The sequence below is a fragment of the Eumetopias jubatus genome, unplaced genomic scaffold (assembly GCF_037043125.1).
Source record: "Eumetopias jubatus isolate StellerSeaLion01/CBP00866 unplaced genomic scaffold, mEumJub1_p1.0 scaffold_13, whole genome shotgun sequence".
NCBI lineage: Eukaryota > Metazoa > Chordata > Mammalia > Carnivora > Otariidae > Eumetopias > Eumetopias jubatus.
Window position 1 is genome coordinate 40,325,826 of NW_028274819.1, and position 17,949 is coordinate 40,343,774.

The 17,949-nt window shown below is 37.6% G+C and overlaps 1 protein-coding gene across 1 annotated transcript in view; it reads left to right on the forward strand.

The window, feature by feature from the left end:
• The window catches only part of TSG101 (tumor susceptibility 101), a 39,802-nt gene that overhangs the window by 8,748 nt on the left and 13,105 nt on the right, over positions 1-17,949 (forward strand). Inside the window, exons 3-7 of the mRNA XM_028117687.2 lie at positions 749-814; positions 4,313-4,476; positions 8,372-8,498; positions 12,086-12,152; positions 16,882-16,973. Coding sequence (XP_027973488.1) covers positions 749-814; positions 4,313-4,476; positions 8,372-8,498; positions 12,086-12,152; positions 16,882-16,973 — 516 coding nt within the window. The remainder of the gene's footprint in view (positions 1-748; positions 815-4,312; positions 4,477-8,371; positions 8,499-12,085; positions 12,153-16,881; positions 16,974-17,949) is intronic.

Consider the following 17,949-nt stretch of genomic DNA (forward strand, 5'->3'; position numbering starts at 1 on the left):
CACCATGCTTTTAGAGTAATTAAAACCCTAAATTTAAATAAGGTGATTTTTTTAAAAAAGCACAAAATCAGAATAAATTATAGCACAGATTATAATTGTGAATGCTAAGTAAAAGAACAGCGGTAAACAGTACAGTTCTGTGTTCTTGTACTGCACTTTACAGCTTTTCTATGTGATCGTGTTAATTCCAAATCATTCTTACAAATAATAGCAGTCCATATGATATAAATCATGTGGCCTAATTATAATCAATTACAGATAGAAAAACTTACATGATATGAGAAATACTTGTATTGAAAGATGTCTATATTTGACTGAAAACTTTTTAATACTGTGGTTTGATACTACATTGGGATTGAGAATGACATTGAGTAGGGATAAACATCTGGGCAATCTAAAATTTAATGATACTGGGTTAACATTTAATGTGGTATCAGCTGATAGTGATTTTTAAGTAACTTTATAATCATACTAGTTGGGGACCACGAGCTTATATTTGCTGGGACTGTAACACTCACGTTCATTTTTCCAAGTAATTCAAAGCATCTTTTCTTCACTCATTTAAAAACCGATCCCACTGAGTCAGTCAACAAAGGATATTTTGTTATTGGGCAAAATGGGTGAGACATTAACAAGTTAGCTCCTTTCAAGGGTAATAATGAGTTTTAACCAATGTTTCTGCAAGAATAATTCATCTGGGAATATCTGTGAAAATGCTCATGACTGAATCATTATCCTTTCTTTTCAGTTTTTAATGATGGCAGTTCCAGGGAACTAATGAACCTCACTGGAACAATTCCTGTGCCTTATAAAGGTAAACATCTTATGTAATTTATGGTTCCAATATAGATGCATTGTGATGCACCTAGTAGGTTACCAAAGAGTTATAAGTAAATTAAACCTACTTTTTCCTGACTTTAATGATGATATAGAGATTTTAACTTAGTCTAACTGAACTTCATTTGGCAGCAGCACCTAATAATTTTCAGCTTTTTCCCCCATTCTTTACTAAGACGTATCAACAAATAAGTGCCTCAGTGCACTGGATGAGTTTGATGTTTCATAGACTCAGGGAATCTTAGAACTAAAAAGGGATTTTTTTTTTTTTAAATAAAGGTTTTATTTTTAAATAGTCTCTACACCCAACGTGGGGCTTGAACTCACAACCGAACCCCAAGAGCAAGAGTCTCGGTCTACCCGCCTAGCCAGCCAGGGACCCCTAGAGAGGGATTTTCAATGCCTTGTAGTTCAACCTCCCACCCCATCCAGACATTTCCAACAATGGGAAGCTGTATAGTATAATGGCTAAGGTAGAGGCTTTAAAGTCAGGGCAAAGTAAGGTTTCAGTTCTCTGTAATCTGTCAGTTTTGTGACAATGGACATCTAGAGCAATTGGATAATAGAACTGAAAAAAGTATTCATTGTGATAATATAAAGGACTTAGCACAGAGCCTGGCATATAATAAACAGATACCAAAAGTAGCTATTATGGGATGCCTGGGTGGCTAAGTCACTTAAGTGTCTGCCTTCGGCTCAGGTCATGATCCCAGGGTTCTGGGGACCACATCAGGCTCCTTGCTCAGCCAGGGAATCTGTTCCTCCCTTTGCCTGCCACTGCCCCTGCTTTTGCACACGCTCTCTCTCTCTGACAAATAAATAAAATCTTTTTTTAAAAAGGTAGCTATTATTAGAGTTGTAATGTCGGTGATAATGCTGATGATGGATAATTATGTCTTCTCTTGGCCAGTCAGCCATCCTCTGCTGGAATACTTACAGTGATAAGGGACCATTCAGCTTCATGAATGACTGTTCTCTTTTTGGACAGTTCTGTTTCTTAATTATTCTTTGTGACTACCTAAGACCTGTGTCTCTAATACACCCATTGATTTTATTTTTTTTTAATTTTATTTTATTGTTATGTTAGTCACCATACATCACATCATTAGTTTTTGATGTAGTGTTCCATGATTCATTGTTTGTGCATAACACCCAGTGCTCCATTCAATACGTGCCCTCCTTAATACCCATCACCGGGCTAACCCATCCCCCCATCCCCCTCCCCTCTAAAACCCTCAGTTTGTTTCTGAGAGTCCATAGTCTCTCATGATTCATCTCCCCCTCTGATTTCCTCCCCTTCATTTTCCCCTTCCTACTTTTTTTTTTTAAAACATATAATGTATTATTTGTTTCAGAGGTACAGGTCTGTGATTCATCAGTCCTACACAGTTCACAGCGCTCACCATAGCACATACCCTCCCCAATGTCCATCACCCAGCCACCCCATCCCTCCCACCCCCCTCCACTCCAGCAACCCTCAGTTTGTTTCCTGAGATTAAGAATTCCTCATATCAGTGAAATCATATGATACTTGTCTTTCTCTGATGGACTTATTTCACTTAGCATAATACCCTCTAGTTCTATCCACATTGTTGCAAATGGCAAGATTTCATGGTTTTTTTTTTTCTCGATGGCTGCATCATATTCCATTATATATATATATACACATATATATATATATATATATATACACACACACACCACATCTTCTTTATCCATTCATCTGTTGATGGACATCTTTGCTATTTCCATAGTTTGGCTATTGTGGACATTGCTGCTGTAAACATTGGGGTGCACATACCCCTTCGGATCACTACATTTGTATCTTTGACATCCATTGATTTTATATAGTACTTGCTGTGCATGAGGCATAGGGAATGGGGCTATGGATACAAAGGTGCATAAAGGGGGTGCCTGGGTGGCTCAGTAGGTTGGGAGTCTGCCTTCGGCTCGGGTCATGAGCCCGAGGTCCTGGGATCAAACCCCACATCAGCCTGCTTCTCTCTCTCCTTCTGCCTGCCACTCGCCCTGCTTGTGCTCTCTCTATCTGTCAAATAAGTGAATAAATAAAATCTTAAAAAAAAAAAGTGAATAAAGGATGTACCTTCTCTGGAAGAACTTACACAAATAGGAAAAACAGGATAAATAGTTATTTACAGTTTCCTATAACTGCTATAGAATGATAAAATATAAAGGTGCTATGAGATTACAGAGGAGAATAAGACCATATAGGAAGATCATGGAGGAAATGACATTTGAGTTTGGTATTAAAGGATGAGTCAACCATTTATATCAGAATGGGCATTCCAGGCAGAGGGTGAAAACACTTGAGAATTAGCATTGTATAAAGCAGCTATGATGAATTTAGGGTGGACTGAGTAAAATTCAGGATTATTGACTTTGCCCTCAGGAAATAAACTTGGGTGGGAGAAATAGTTGGTGGGGAGAGGGAGGCAGGAAATTATGGCATAATTAAAGACATTTATTATAGATAGATGTTATCTAAACCTTTTCTCTTCCCTCACCGTTGCTTTGGCATAGTTCCTAAGCCTAAGGAATTCTGTAGAATTCTTTATTTTCACAAAACAAAGATTTCTGGGTGATGGAGATACACTTATATTTTATGTGTTCAGATGTATTCTATTGGAGTTATGAGGTTTTGGGTTTTTTTTCCCATTATAGATGAAATTTGGGGTCAAAAAGTAAATCCAGAGTCCCACAGCTGATTTCCTTTAAGTGCAATTTAGGTATATATACTTATATGAAGTGAAACTGTTTCTAAGGGGAAGAAATGTATCTGAATTACATTAGGTGATTCAAATGATTACTTGGGACATTGGGCTTTGAGCTTAGTGAGGGGAGATGCTTTATGTTCAGTATGTTAACTATTGAATCCTTTGAAACGCTGTTCAGTTTGACTATATTTCATCAAATTCCTCAACTGAGAAAGAGTCTATTATCTAAAGCAAAGAAAAGGAAATAACATCATTGATTCTGAGTAACTACCACTGAAAATACCATATGGATTGGTCAAGCTATGGCCACCAATCAACATCTGTTTGGCAGTTGGTTTAGGTCTTACAGTCTGACTTTTGGCAAAGGAATTTCAAGTGTAGCTTATCATACCACTTTCCGATAGGACACCAAAATCCATAGTCTTCTTTTATATCCCTCCCCAATGAGTCTTATGAACGAAAATGACAAGAGTCAAGTTGCAAAGAATGGATTGAGACATAACTTGTAAAGAATGTTTCTACAGCAGCACGCACTGGCAGAGCAGTGATCAATTAGCTCCTTAATCCTGCTGATGTCTTTTAAAAACTGAATTTGAGAAACATCTTAAAACTTTGAAACAAAGTATTTGTGATTTTTCTTTTTAAGTGTTGCTTAGTTGTAGCTCTCTCTTGCTTACCTACTAAGCCATTACTAAAAAATAATAAAAATAGAGTAACTGAAGTTTCTCTTTCTCTTTCAGGTAATACTTATAATATTCCAATATGCCTGTGGCTGCTGGACACATACCCATATAACCCCCCTATCTGTTTTGTTAAGCCTACTAGTTCAATGACTATTAAAACAGGAAAGCATGTTGATGCAAATGGGAAGATATATCTTCCTTATCTACATGAATGGAAACATGTAAGTATTAACAATACTGTGTGAACTCATTACATTTTATATATTTTGCTCTCTATCATCTCCTTTCTGTTAATATTCAAAGAGGATTCCCAGGAGGATAGATAAGTTCACATAAGATCCTAATCACTGAGCTGGATAATTGGAAAAGGTTCTCCAAAAGAAATATATTTGCATAGAGCTTGGTACTTTACAGAATACACATAGTCACTATTTTATTTGCTTGAGTTGAACCTTTAAGAATAAAAGGGATTCACATAATGGGAAATGCATTTTAAAAAGTAGTGTACTGGTGGCATATATTTGTGAAACTGTTCAAATCTCAGTACTCAGCATTCCTATCAAGTAGCAAACCAGATAACCTGAGTTTCTCCCTCAAGGGAGTAAACTGAATTCCAAGCTTCAAAGACAGTGTTAAAAAACTAAGCAGAGGGACGCCTGGGTGGCTCAGTCGGTTAAGCGCCTGCCTTCAGAGTCCCGCATCAGGCTCCTTGCTCAGCAGGAAGTCTGCTTCTCCCTCTGCCTGCCGCTCCCCCTGCTTGTGCTCTCTCTCGCTGACAAATAAATAAATAAATAAAATCTTAAAAAAAAAAAAAAAACCTAAAACTAAGCAGAAGCCTGTGAAAAACCCAGCCAAGTTCTCTGCAGCCCCAGGTTCAGGAGGCAGTGGGAACTTGGAACCTTATCAAGGAGGAAGGGTATAAGTAAACATCCTAGACTCTTAGATGATGCCACTGAAGGAACACACCCCAGGAGGCTTGAATCAGCTCAGTCCTGATTATATTAAGGTGGTTCTCACAGTATCTGCCTGCCACAGCATAGGGTGAACCCTTCCTGGAGGAAGAATAGTGTATAGAGCCTCTATAATTTTTCATGTCCAGCATACAATTTAAAATTACCAAGTACATCAAAAAATAGGATAAAGAGGGGAAAAAAGACAGTAGAAATAGGACACCACAACTCCCAGGTAACCCAGGTATCAGACCCAGACTTGAAAATGATTGTGATTAATATGTTCAAGATGGAGAATTGTATTAAAAAGGAACCAAGTGGAAATCTTAGAATTGGAATATAGAATAATAGAAATTAAGAACTCAGGTGCCAGGGTGGCTCAGTTGGTTAAGCGACCGCCTTCAGCTCAGGTCATGATCCCAGAGTCCCGGGACCGAGTCCCACATCGGGCTCCCTGCTTGGCAGGGAGTCTGCTGCTCCCTCTGACCGTACCCCCTCTTCTGCTCTCTCTCTCTCTCTCTCAAATAAATAAAATAAAATAAAATCTTAAAAAAAAAGAAAAACTCAGTAGCCTGGTTTAGTAGCAGATTGGACTCAGCAGCATAGAGAATTAATGAACTGGCAAATGAATACTTTATATTTTTCAATTCTGTTGACTTATGAACAAACCTTACAAAAGATGTACAAGTCCGTTATGGAAGAAATTCTCAATTTTTTGAAAGACATTAAAGAAGACTTAGAGAGAACTTTATTCATGGTTCTTTGTCCTAAAGTTTTTATTTCTTTGTATATTTGTTAATTTTGTGAACTTGATAAGCTGAATCTAAAATTTATATGGAACTGCAAAAGATTGAGCATAGCTAAGGCCCTCTCCAGGAAGAATAAGGTAGAAGGGACTTGCCCTTCCCGTGTCAAAATGTGTTATAAAACTAGGATAGTACGGAATTGTCGTAGAGATATTCAGATGGATAGATGGGACATAATAACCCATGGGGGCGCCTGGGTGGCTCAGTCGGTTAAGTGTCGGACTTTGGCTCAGTTCCTGATCTCAGGGTCCTGGGATCAAGCCCCGCATCGGGTTCCACGCTCAGTGGGGAGTCTGCTTCTCCCTCTGCCCCTTTCCCTTTTCCTCCCCCTGCTCGGGTGCACTTGCTTGCTCTCATGTAAATAAAATCTTAAAAAAAGAACTCAAAGATCCACTAGATATAAACACTTGATATATGACAGTGGTATTATAGCAGATCGTTTGGGGATAAGATGAACTTTTTAGAAATGGAGCTGGGACAGTTGGATTCCTATTCATATACTATACAAAAATTTCAGATAGATTGTTAAAAGGCAAAAGGAAAAAAACATAGATTGTTTTCATAATCTTGGAGTAGGTTAGGTTTTTTGGGTTTTATGGGTTTTTTTTTTTTTAACAAAGCATTTACTAGAAAGGAGTAATAAATTTTACCTTGAATTTGTACAAAGTGAAAACTTTATTAAAGACATTAAAAAGTATGAAAAGACTAACCACAAACTGGAAGAATACATTTGTAATACTTAATACCCTCAGAATAATATCCAGAATATTAAAATAACTTGGGAGTCATAAAGGAAAGAAACCCTGTAGAAAAATAGATAAAACCCTTAAACAAGTAAGTACTTCACAAAAGGGAAATTCTATTGGGCAATAAACATACGGAAAGATGTTTAACCCTGCTATAGTAAGGGAAATGTAAATTAAAACCACAGCGAGATACCACTACATAACCATCAAATATGTGCTACCATTTGACAACGTGGGTTAGTGAGGAAGCGGAGAAAGAGAACTCTTTGACACCAGCTACTTTGGAAACCAGTTTGGCCTTAGTAAAGTTGTGAGCACATGCCCTGTGACCTAGCAGTTCCACACCTAGGTATATACCTCAACATTATTGACATTGTAGGTCGGATAATTCTTTACTGTGGGAGGGCTGTCCTTTCCATTGTAGGATGTAGTATCTCTCACCTTTACCCACAAGATGCCAGTAGCATAACTCCCAGTTGTGACAACCAAAAAGGTCTCTTAGAATTTCTAAATATCCCCTGGGAGGCAAGTTGAGAACTGCTGCACAAGAGTAACCCTTGCACATATGTACTCGAAAATACAGCAAGAATGTATTCGGCATACATTGCCGAAGACTGGATACAACCTAGCTGGCTATTAACAGGAAAATGAATAAAAAAGGCGTGTATTCATTGGGTGGACACCCTACGACAACGAAAATGAATTAATATAGCTGCGCTCTTTAACGTGAATGCATCTTTCAAACATTGAACAAAAGCAGCAGATCTCCGTAGAATGAATATGCAGTTTGATTAAATTCATATGAAGTTCAAAAAAAGCCACATTAAACACACAGTTTAGGAAATCATTCTTAGGTAGTATTTAAAGTCAAGCAAAAGAATGATTATCCACTAAATCAGACACTTCTGATTTACCTCATGTGGTTTACCTCATGAGGAGATAGAGCGGATGCAGTCTGAAACGTCTAAGTTACTGTCAGTCTTCTATTTCTTAACTTGGACAATGGCTTCCAGGTGTTTTCTTTATTGTTACTCTTTAAAGTTACATAGGTCATACATTTCTGTAGGTATGACAGATTTCACAGATCTAACAGAAAAGACACAATGGTGGCTAAATTTAGTATGGTATTCAAGGCTATACCATGAAGGATCCTGATTGTTAGCTAAGGGCTTTGTCCTTCATTAGACAGATGGGAGTCATTTTAGACTTCTGAACAAGATTAGGGTATTAGAAGCAATGATTATTTGGTATGTCTGAAGTATACTAGATGAATAGATTAATTGGCTCTCTAATAATCACTAGCTGCTTCAAAACATAAACCCTGAAGTGCTAAGAGACTTAATACTAGATAAGTTTCTTGCTCACATAATAGTCCACTGGGAGGGGCGGGCGCCTGGGTGGCTCAGTTGGTTAACCGTCTTGCCTTCAGCTCAGGTCATGATCCCGGAGTCCTGGAATCGAGCCCCGCATCGGGCTCCTTGCTCAGCGGGGAGTCTGCTGCTCCCTCTGCCTGCTGCTCCCCCTGCTTGTGCGCTTGTGCTCTCCCCCTCTCTCTCTGACAAATAAATCTCTAAAAAGAAAAATCTGTAGCTGACTTAATTTTTCTGTTTTTAGCCACAGTCCGACTTATTGGGGCTTATTCAGGTCATGATCGTGGTGTTTGGAGATGAACCTCCAGTCTTCTCTCGTCCTACTATTTCAGCATCTTACCCACCATACCAGGCAACAGGGCCACCAAATAGTAAGTATAATTAAGTTTGATTTTTAAACTCATAAACAAAACACAAAACCTTGTAAAAAAAATTTTTTTTCATGACTTCACTTTTTAGCTTACCCAGTTAGTGGATTCTTTGGAGGTATTCTGAGGCTACACATCTGCATGTACAGATTCCCACCAAAGACTGGCATTTGGGCTTTCGTTTGTGGGTAGGAATCTAACTATGGGTGTGCTAGATTCCAAAATGGAAGAGAAAGAATGCTGGAATGGAGCTAGAAGTGTTTTTTAATTTTTAATTATACATGCCATGGAATAGCCTTATAGCATCAGTTTGGAAACATATAACTCGAAAGGTAGGCTGCTTTTCTTTGCAACTGCAGGATCAGTGTTGTAGATAAGAATCAATTAGAGTCAACTAAATCATTCACATTCTGCAGTTCTGGCTGTGACACAACTGAACATCTAGCTCTTGGCTTCTCTTTAGTAGAGCCAATTCATTTTACCTGGTGTGGAGAGGGTAAGAGCCTGAAGTCAGTACTCTCCCCTGGTTGGTATACATTATGTCCATTATTTCCCCCCCCCCAGAAATTCCTATTAATACTTTCAAATCACCCTGGATAATTGAGAGTTGGTTGTACTTACTTGTTTTGACTTTACTAAACCTATATTGATTTCACTGTGTTTTGAGCTATGATTTTTTTTAACAAATTTTTTCAAGATTATAATTAAGCAAAACTTAAGTTAGATTATGTGAGCTTTCATTTTTCTCATACTGGGAGTTATTCTCTTCCTTTTTAATCTATTCTGTCTCGAACATTTTGACTCACAAGCTGAATGGGAATTTAACAGAAAGAACTCTCTGAACCCATTTCCTTTTCCTTCCCTGCTTTCTCAGAGTAAGTTTGGTTTTAAGAATTACTAGCTCTTTTATTAAAAGTTCTAGTGATTCTTTTGGACCAGAAATTTGTTTTCATCTTGATAAATTCTGTTGATGCCAGTATTTGAGATGAGACAACCTTGCTCTTTTAAGGTTGAAATAGCAAAGATTTCCTGGTTTGCCATTCATGTTTATTTACTCCAGTAACAGCTAGTGACCACCGAAGATAACCTTTGCAGACATTTAGGCAGTCTCCTAAGCAACATTTTTTTCCTAAATTTCTTCCAGTTTTATATTGACACTGGAAGTGTCCAGAAAGAGACCACAGTAAAGAGATTATTTTTGCAGTTCAGTTTTGCACTCATTGTATATCACATTAAACAATCTATAGCTGATTTAAGTAAATTACTACGAGACTAATTATTACTGTCCTTCAATTCCAGTTTTAATACTTTTTATACATTTAAACAATATTGATTAGTAGTAGGTATGAATGTAAAGAGATTAAGTCTAAATTCATTCCCCCTCACACACACACACCAACGAATAGTCCAGAAATTTGGATATATACTTATATGAAGATTATCTTCTAGTTCAGAAATCATATACTTCTGTTATTTTTATCATTACTCAAAACACTTTTTGAAGGTGCCTGGGTGGCTCAGATGGTTAGGCATCTGCCTTCGGCTCAGGTCATGATCCCAGGGTCCTGGGATCGAGTTCCACATCGGGCCTCCCTGCTCCCTGGGGAGCCTGCTTCTCCCTCTGCCCCTCTCTCTCTCTCATGAGTAAATAAATAAAATCTTAAAAAAAAAAACAAAACACTTTTTGATCTACTGTTTTAGGATGATTTTGAGCTAGCTATGAGTCATATTTAAAAAGGTAATAGCCAAACCTCATTTTTTGACAACTAACAGTAATAGCATTTATTGAATTGTAACTGTGAGACACAGCTAAGCACTTCATATTCATTCCTACTTGATTCTTATAAGAGCCCCATATGTTATGTGTATTTGTATCCCATTTTATTCTGGCTCTAAAATTACTTTACCTCGTTTTCTTCTTCCTTGATAGTTTTGGATCCAAATAACATTTGTTGTTTCTACGAATTAAAATTTGAAGGCTTTGGTGGAATTAGTATCTTTTCACAACCTTAAAAAAGGAAAATTGCTTCTGATTATGAAAATTTGGTGCATGATTATGATTGCTCATAAAAACAAAGTGGTAGTTTATGTGTACAGAGAAAAACTAGCATGGGGGGGAGGGGTAGTAATTGACCATGTATGTTGCTGACACTTAATAGTAGCCTTGTGTTTTGATGTTCTTAAGGGTCAGCTGTGCTTTGCCCAGGAAGAAAAAAATGTCTTATGGAATCCAGCAGTTGAGACATTTCGGGAGTTTTTTTCCCTTTCTGAAATAGCATTGAACATCATCCTAGTAGCTTCATTATACTTAAGAAAAAATTTACTTAATATCTATAGTTCATCCTGACAGGGAGACTGTGAACACTGATACTTGGAGACGTATGCTCAGCAAGTCTGGTAAAGATTTCTGAGGCCCTTGGTCAGATCCCAGTATATATTTCTCCCAACCCACTTACATTCTGTGCTTTAACGGTTCATTTCTTGAAGGCACCACTTCTCTTGCCTTCCAAGCCTTTATATACCAGTCTTCTACTAGATCACTTTTATTTACCCCCACATCCTAGGTTTTAGATTAGCTGCCTCCTCTAGGATCCCATGTGTATATGTATATATATTTTACTCTGTACTTCTCCTGTCATAACACTTAGCACTCTGTATTATTATTATTATTCCTCGCTTATCTCCCCCACTAGACCATGAGCAACTTGAAGCCAGGAATTCTTTCTTTTTTTAATCAGAATCCTGGTGCTGGTTACATAGAAGCACTAGAATATTTATTGATTGGATTAAGAGCTAATTCATCATTGTATTCAGTGAGAAAAATTTCACTGAGGATAAACTGATTCTCAGACAAGTCATTTCCAATTAAAGTCAAAATTCTCTTTTTCTTTCACTGTGTTGATTAGCCTCCTGGCACCACTGACTAGTTCAAGGTCTTTAGTGTTATAAAAAATATATAAACCATTCTTTAAGCTTGCTAGATTTGAACGCTTTTCCCCTCGTATTTCCAAGCTTTTGTTTTGTTTTTAACCTGTCTAGCTGAATATAAGTTTTGTAAAGGACTTCTCGTAGTAATTTGAAGTCTTTTAAAGTCCTCAGTCAAGCCAACAAAACCACCTGTGCAAACTGGTCAAAATTTGGTCAAAAATGGGTCAACAAGAAATATCAAAAGATTTCTTAGATATAATAAAGAGGGCACTTTCTGAGAAGCTGACCTTGGACCAGTGGAGGGCAGAATTACCTTCCTCTGAATTCCAGTTGAACCAGCTGCGGTGTCAGGTTACAAACTCTTTGAGAGTGTGGAGAACTGACCAGGTTGACCTGTTTGCCAGTTATTCCTTGTTGGGACTGTCCTGTGTATTGTTGTGCCTCATAGTTAATGCTTTGAGAATTTTGTGATTTGAAGATACTGCTTGCAGTAAAGAACTGATATAATATGGGTGGAGTGTTTGTTTTGTTTTGGTGCTGAGATTTGGGTTCTTTACCTGTATGAAATTTTGCAGTGGTTTGACAATGATATATGTCTTATTTGATAGCCTATATATCCAGGACTATGCATATTATTTTAAAATGTTAAAAATTATTTTTAGCTTCCTATATCCCAGGCATGCCAAGTGGAATCTCTGCATATCCATCTGGATATCCTCCCAATCCCAGGTAATGAAAAATCTTTTGAATAATTGTATTAGAAATTCTGGTAGCTCTAGAATTGAAATAATGGGTGCTAACTAGAGCATTAAAGTAAACATAGTTGCAATTTAATGGAAGGTGAGACTTGGTTTAGCAGTGAAATTTTATAGTATGTATATAATTCCAAAGGCGTTTTTTTCCATTCTAGAGAAATGTAGCTTCATTCTGTTTACAGAGAAGGAAGGCGTGAGATAATGACAATAATCTTGATTGGTTTTGGACTTTGAAATCCTTGCTTACTCGGCTTCCCTTTTAAGAATTTTATGTATTTAGTGTAGATAACTGAAAGGTTAATGGGTTACTAATTATAATGAATTCAGCCAAGGAGAAAAATAATTCAATACCTTTTTTTTTTCTTGGAGAGGGAGAGAATGTTAAGCAGGCTTCACTCCCAGCATGGAGCCCGATGTGGGTCTCCATCTCACAACCGTAAGATCATGACCTGGGCCAAAATCAAGAGCTGGATGCTCAACTGACTCAGCCACCCAAGCGCCCCTATATTTTAATACCCTTTAAAAAAAAAAACTTAACTTTTTCGTAAATTACAGGAAATGGATTAATGGCTCACTTGATGGGATCAGTCTTATTTATTCATTTAGTTCATAGACTACATGTACTACAAACCTCTGTTAACCATTTGATAATAACATAGGTAGGTTAAATTAACCGTGAGATCAGTCTATGAGTAAGACACATTAGAAAATCAATGAGAAATAATGAACCCATGTTGCAATCGTGTAGTTTCAGTGGTAATCTAGGACTGCCTTCCACAGGGTGGTCTTTGGGTTGACTTATAATGCAAGATGGCATATACCAGTGTCCAGATGAGATTTCTGGCTACTTTAACTTATTAACAAGAAATTTTTCACCCTGCTAACTCTTTTTAGCTTCCTACAACCCTCACAGATAAATGTAGCCAGATTTCCTGAACACCTGATGTATGAACATGTCTAATATGCAGGATCCTATAAGTTAAATTTAGTCATCTTACTTATTTCTGGATCTTTCTTAATTTCACAGACTTGCTTTACAAGGTAGGAAGCATTCTGTCATATTATGTAAGCAAAGACTAGATGAATATCTGTCCGGGACAATAAAGAAAGATTCCTATGATTATAATCTATAAACAGGCTGTAAGTTTTAGATTTCTTGAGGCACTTATTTTTCTGATTAAGTTCTAGAAACGGAATCTTCTTGTCTGAAGCCTTGAAATTACAAGCCTTTACAATTAATAGTCGGTAGTAAGAAGGAACTTTGGACATAAGGAAATGGTTGTTTTGGAAGTACAGTAAGGAAATGGACTTCTGAACAATAAAACCATTTCAGAGAAACTCATAGATAAAAATGAAGCTGGAAAATATTGACAAAACTCTAAATCTTACTTAGGTAACCATAAAAGTGTCTTTTGTGAGGTTATTTATAAGAAGTTCCTTTTTGAGACAGCTATTTTTCAAAGATTTGATGGTTTTTTTTCCTTTGAAATGTAACTTTTAATCTCAGTGTAAATAATATGCCAATGAGTTATTAAGGGTAACTTTATTCAAATTGCCATCTGTATCTTTCTGTATATAAAAGGTTTTGGCAGAAGAGCTTCAGAACCTCTTTCTCTTCTCCCTTTGTCCTAAAGGAGAATTAATAAATCAGTGACTCAAGAAGAATCTTTATCTTAAAACAATGAATATGAGAGTCTTTATTCTTGCTCTAGAAAGTTGGACTAGATGATCTCTAAGTTCTCTTCCAAATCTTAAGATCTTTTGAAAGTTTAATTTAGCACCTGCAGCGTGTATACAAGGAAACTAAAAGGTATGTCAAGAATGGTTGTTCCAGTTTGGGTCTGTGTACTAGCACGCATGTAATAAGATATTAGGAACCAGTTCCTGGTATCAGAAAAGACAGACAATGGTAAGTGCTGTGATAAATAGAATCAGAGGGGAGGTCACATCTGCTGTGGCGCTGGAAGCTCAGTGATAACTTCATAAATGAAAGAACGGATTTACGAGGAGGACCTTGAAGAAGGAAATTCGGTGTTTAGAGGTGGAGGGAGCAGCAAGGAGTTATAACACTCTGCGACTGAGGGGATACTTTCCAGTTAGTCCGGCCCACTCATTTTATGTAAGCAAAGTGTGAAAGCCCGCCAAAAGCCCCAGGAAGAATGAGGAAACACTAATGTGGTTGAAGAATATGGGGTTAGGAGGAAAGGAATTAAAGAGACTAAAGGTGCAACTTCATGGATATTACACATCTCCCAGAACCTTCCCTGATCTCCTCTAGCTGATAGTGATTTTTCCATTCTCTATTTCCTGCATTTTTACTTAGCATTTCTTATTTCCTTGATCCTATCAGGATTGTTTACAGGGATCTTGCCCTGTTTTGATAGCATCTTGAGGAAGAAACGGATTCATACCTTAGCTCCTACCTTAAGCACTTAGAAACAGTGCCTTAAATATAATAATTAGTAAAATTTGAAAGAGTACATAAAGAAAAAGGAACATAAGAGTGTTGGAAAATTCTTTTTAAATACGTAGTTTTAAAAGGACTCTTCAGTATGAAAAAGATGTGCTACATAGAACAAACTGTTCAATAATATACAAAGATAGAAGATAGTACCACTCAGTTCTTTACTCAAGAATAATTATTAACCCTGAACATAGAGAATAACTATGAAGAAGAAATTGAGCAAACTAAGAGACAAGGGAGTTCTTGGAAGTTAATGTCTGTAGGCCTAGAAAAGTTTTATACCAGGTTACTGAAAAATTCAACAGTATGATCACAGATTGTCTTTAAAAGGGTATGCAAAATGGGAGTAACCCCAGAAAAAAAGAGCACGTTTATCCCAGTTTTCAAAACCATAGATCCAGAAATTTCAGTACGATTGGCACTGTTTCCTGGTACCATGGTAGCAGGGTTACTAAAGAGACCAGAAACAAAAGCAGCATTCAGTAGCCTTTGGCATGTGTCTGCCAGGAACAGAAATGCCTGCTGTTTTCTTTGATTTTGCTTTTATACTGATAGATGAGAGAGTACTGTGACTACATCGAATCTTCAACAAGCGCTACAAAATTTTTTTGTTGGGGACAAGTGATAAAGTGTGAGCTGGTAGTACAAATAGTAGAATCTTTGAGCCACTACACTGGAAAGGGATTACTGACTCCCAACTCAGAGCTCTTGCCCCACGACTCTGAACGGGCTGGGTTTCATCAGTAATTTTAATGGACTTGTAGAAGGCATATTGATCAGAATTGCCAATATCATAGATCTGACAACTAATCCAGATTTATTGTCCAACTAACAGGTAGCTAGTGATCATCTTGTTTTACTTTTCTTCCCCATTTGTAAGGGAAATACCTCCAAACTAGTGAGCACTAAGAGGAAAGTGATTAGACCTGAAAATCATGTCCTGTGAATAATGGTTGAAGGAATTTAAAAGATTTCACCTAACGAAGAGATTAGAAGACTGATTTAGAAGTCTTCTACTATTCCAGTGGTTTTCCAGAATGCAAATTTAGGACCATTAGGTGGAAGTTCTATCAGAATGATATTTAGTGTTCAGTAGAGAAAGATGACCGTTTGTCAGGGATTGTAAATGATATTTATAAGACAAGGTTGGATAACAAATTGGAGGAGAATACTTCTAAGGAAAATTCTTCCTGACTCTGATATGAATACATAAGTGAGACAAACTATCCATAGAGTGAAAAGAAAATTTTTAAAGCTATTTAAAGAGGAGAATTTTCAGATTAGATACTCTCAAAGGGTATCAATGAACCATAGGTAAAAATTGAATAATATAATTTCTGGGATATGATCATTAACCAGAATGGAAAAGTTCTCTCACAAATTGGGGTTGCTTCCAGTTCTAATACTGTTCATCTGTCCTTAGAAATATGCTAGTTTTTTGCTCCCTATGAAGACAACCATCAAATAAACAGGGCCAACCAAGAGTATTCTAACCGTTTACTTAAGAGTCACTCCAATGTCATTAATGGAACTTAGTACTTCTAGAACTTTGCTTGAATAGACACCTGGAGCTCAAAGTCATTAAAACTGATAAAATAACAGGTCAAGTTTAACTTCCTGAATGGGGTTCTTAAAGATACCCTAGCATTGAGTCATTTTTTTAAAATAATTTTTTGTTATGTTAATCACCATACATTACATCATTAGTTTTTGATGTAGTGTTCCGTGATTCATTGTTTGTGCATAACACCCAGTGCTCCACGCAGAACATGCCCTCTTTAATACCCATCACCAGGCTAACCCATCCTCCCACCCCCCTCCCCTCTAGAACCCTCAGTTTGTTTTTCGGAGTCCATCATCTCTCTTGATTCGTCTCCCCCTCTGATTCCCCCCCTTCATTCTTCCCCTCCTGCTATCTTCTTTTTTTTTCTTAACATATATTGTATTATTTGTTTCAGAGGTACAGATCTGTGATTCAACAGTCTTGCACAATTCACAGCGCTCACTATAGCATATACCCTCCCCAATGTCCATCACCCAGCCACCCCATCCCTCCCACCGCCCCCCCACTCCAGCAACCCTCAGTTTGTTTCCTGAGATTAAGAATTTCTCATATCAGTGAGCTCATATGATACATGTCTTTCTCTTATTTCACTCAGCATAACACCCTCCAGTTCCATCCATGTTGCAAATAGCATTGAGTCATCTTAATATTGAATGGGTTTTGTTCTTTTTTCAGTGGTTACCCAGGCTGTCCTTTCCCACCTGGTGGTCAGTATCCTGCCACAACAAGTTCTCAGTACCCTTCCCAGCCTCCTGTGGCCACTGTCGGTAAGTACCCTTAAAAACTGTCTTTCTCCCATAAGGAAAGTCAGAGGCTCCTCTTGTGAAAAGTGCCTTTCAGTTTTACATGTGAGATGTCAGAATATTCTTCCTTGTTACAAAGAACTCTTAATGGTCAGTGTCCTATAATCCAAAACTTGAAGTAGGTGATTTAGCATTCATTATATAAATGAGCCTTCTGTCAGGGCATACAAAGAAATGACTGACTCTTCACTCTTTCCTGGCTCACATATTTTTATTGATGAACTTTGTATGTGTTGAACTATTAACAGATACGTAGATTTCCCTAACCTGGTTATATGTAAAAACAGATGAGCATCTTTAGGAGAAGAAAGCACCATGGGGTATATTGCACATTATCATAGGCCAGTAGTTGTTGCTGTTTAGTGTTGCTTTATTAGAGTGCCTGAAGTATAATTTTCTTCAACTGAGAAAATTTAAGCAATACGAGAATTTCTACAGATCTCCTCCCCTCCCCCGGCTGCTGCATGCTTGTCTGCCACCACCGTACCACCATTCCTGCCTTCTCCCATAGGCCAGTTATCTTTGCTTCTGTGCACAAGATCTCACCCTCTCTCCCTCACTCGGGGGCCAGTCATTTCAGCAGTTCTTCCCTCCCATCATCAGTTTCTGTTCTCTACTGGATTGCTCCTCATTAACACACACAAAAAAATATGCCCTAAACTAACCTTAAAAAATCCTCCTCTCAATTCTAGTTTCCCACCACTATTCCATTTCTTCATTCCTCTCTGCAAGCAAAACTCCTTGGCAAATTATCCGTACTCCATTATCTTCAATTCGTCTTCTCCCTTTCTCTTGTAAAGTCCCTCCGTTTGGGATTTCCTTCATACCATTCCACTAAAACTGTTTCTGTCAAGGTCACTAATGACCTTTACAAGGTTAAATCCAACAAGTAGTTAATCTTCTCCACTTACTTGGCCTGTCAGTAGCATTTGACACAGTT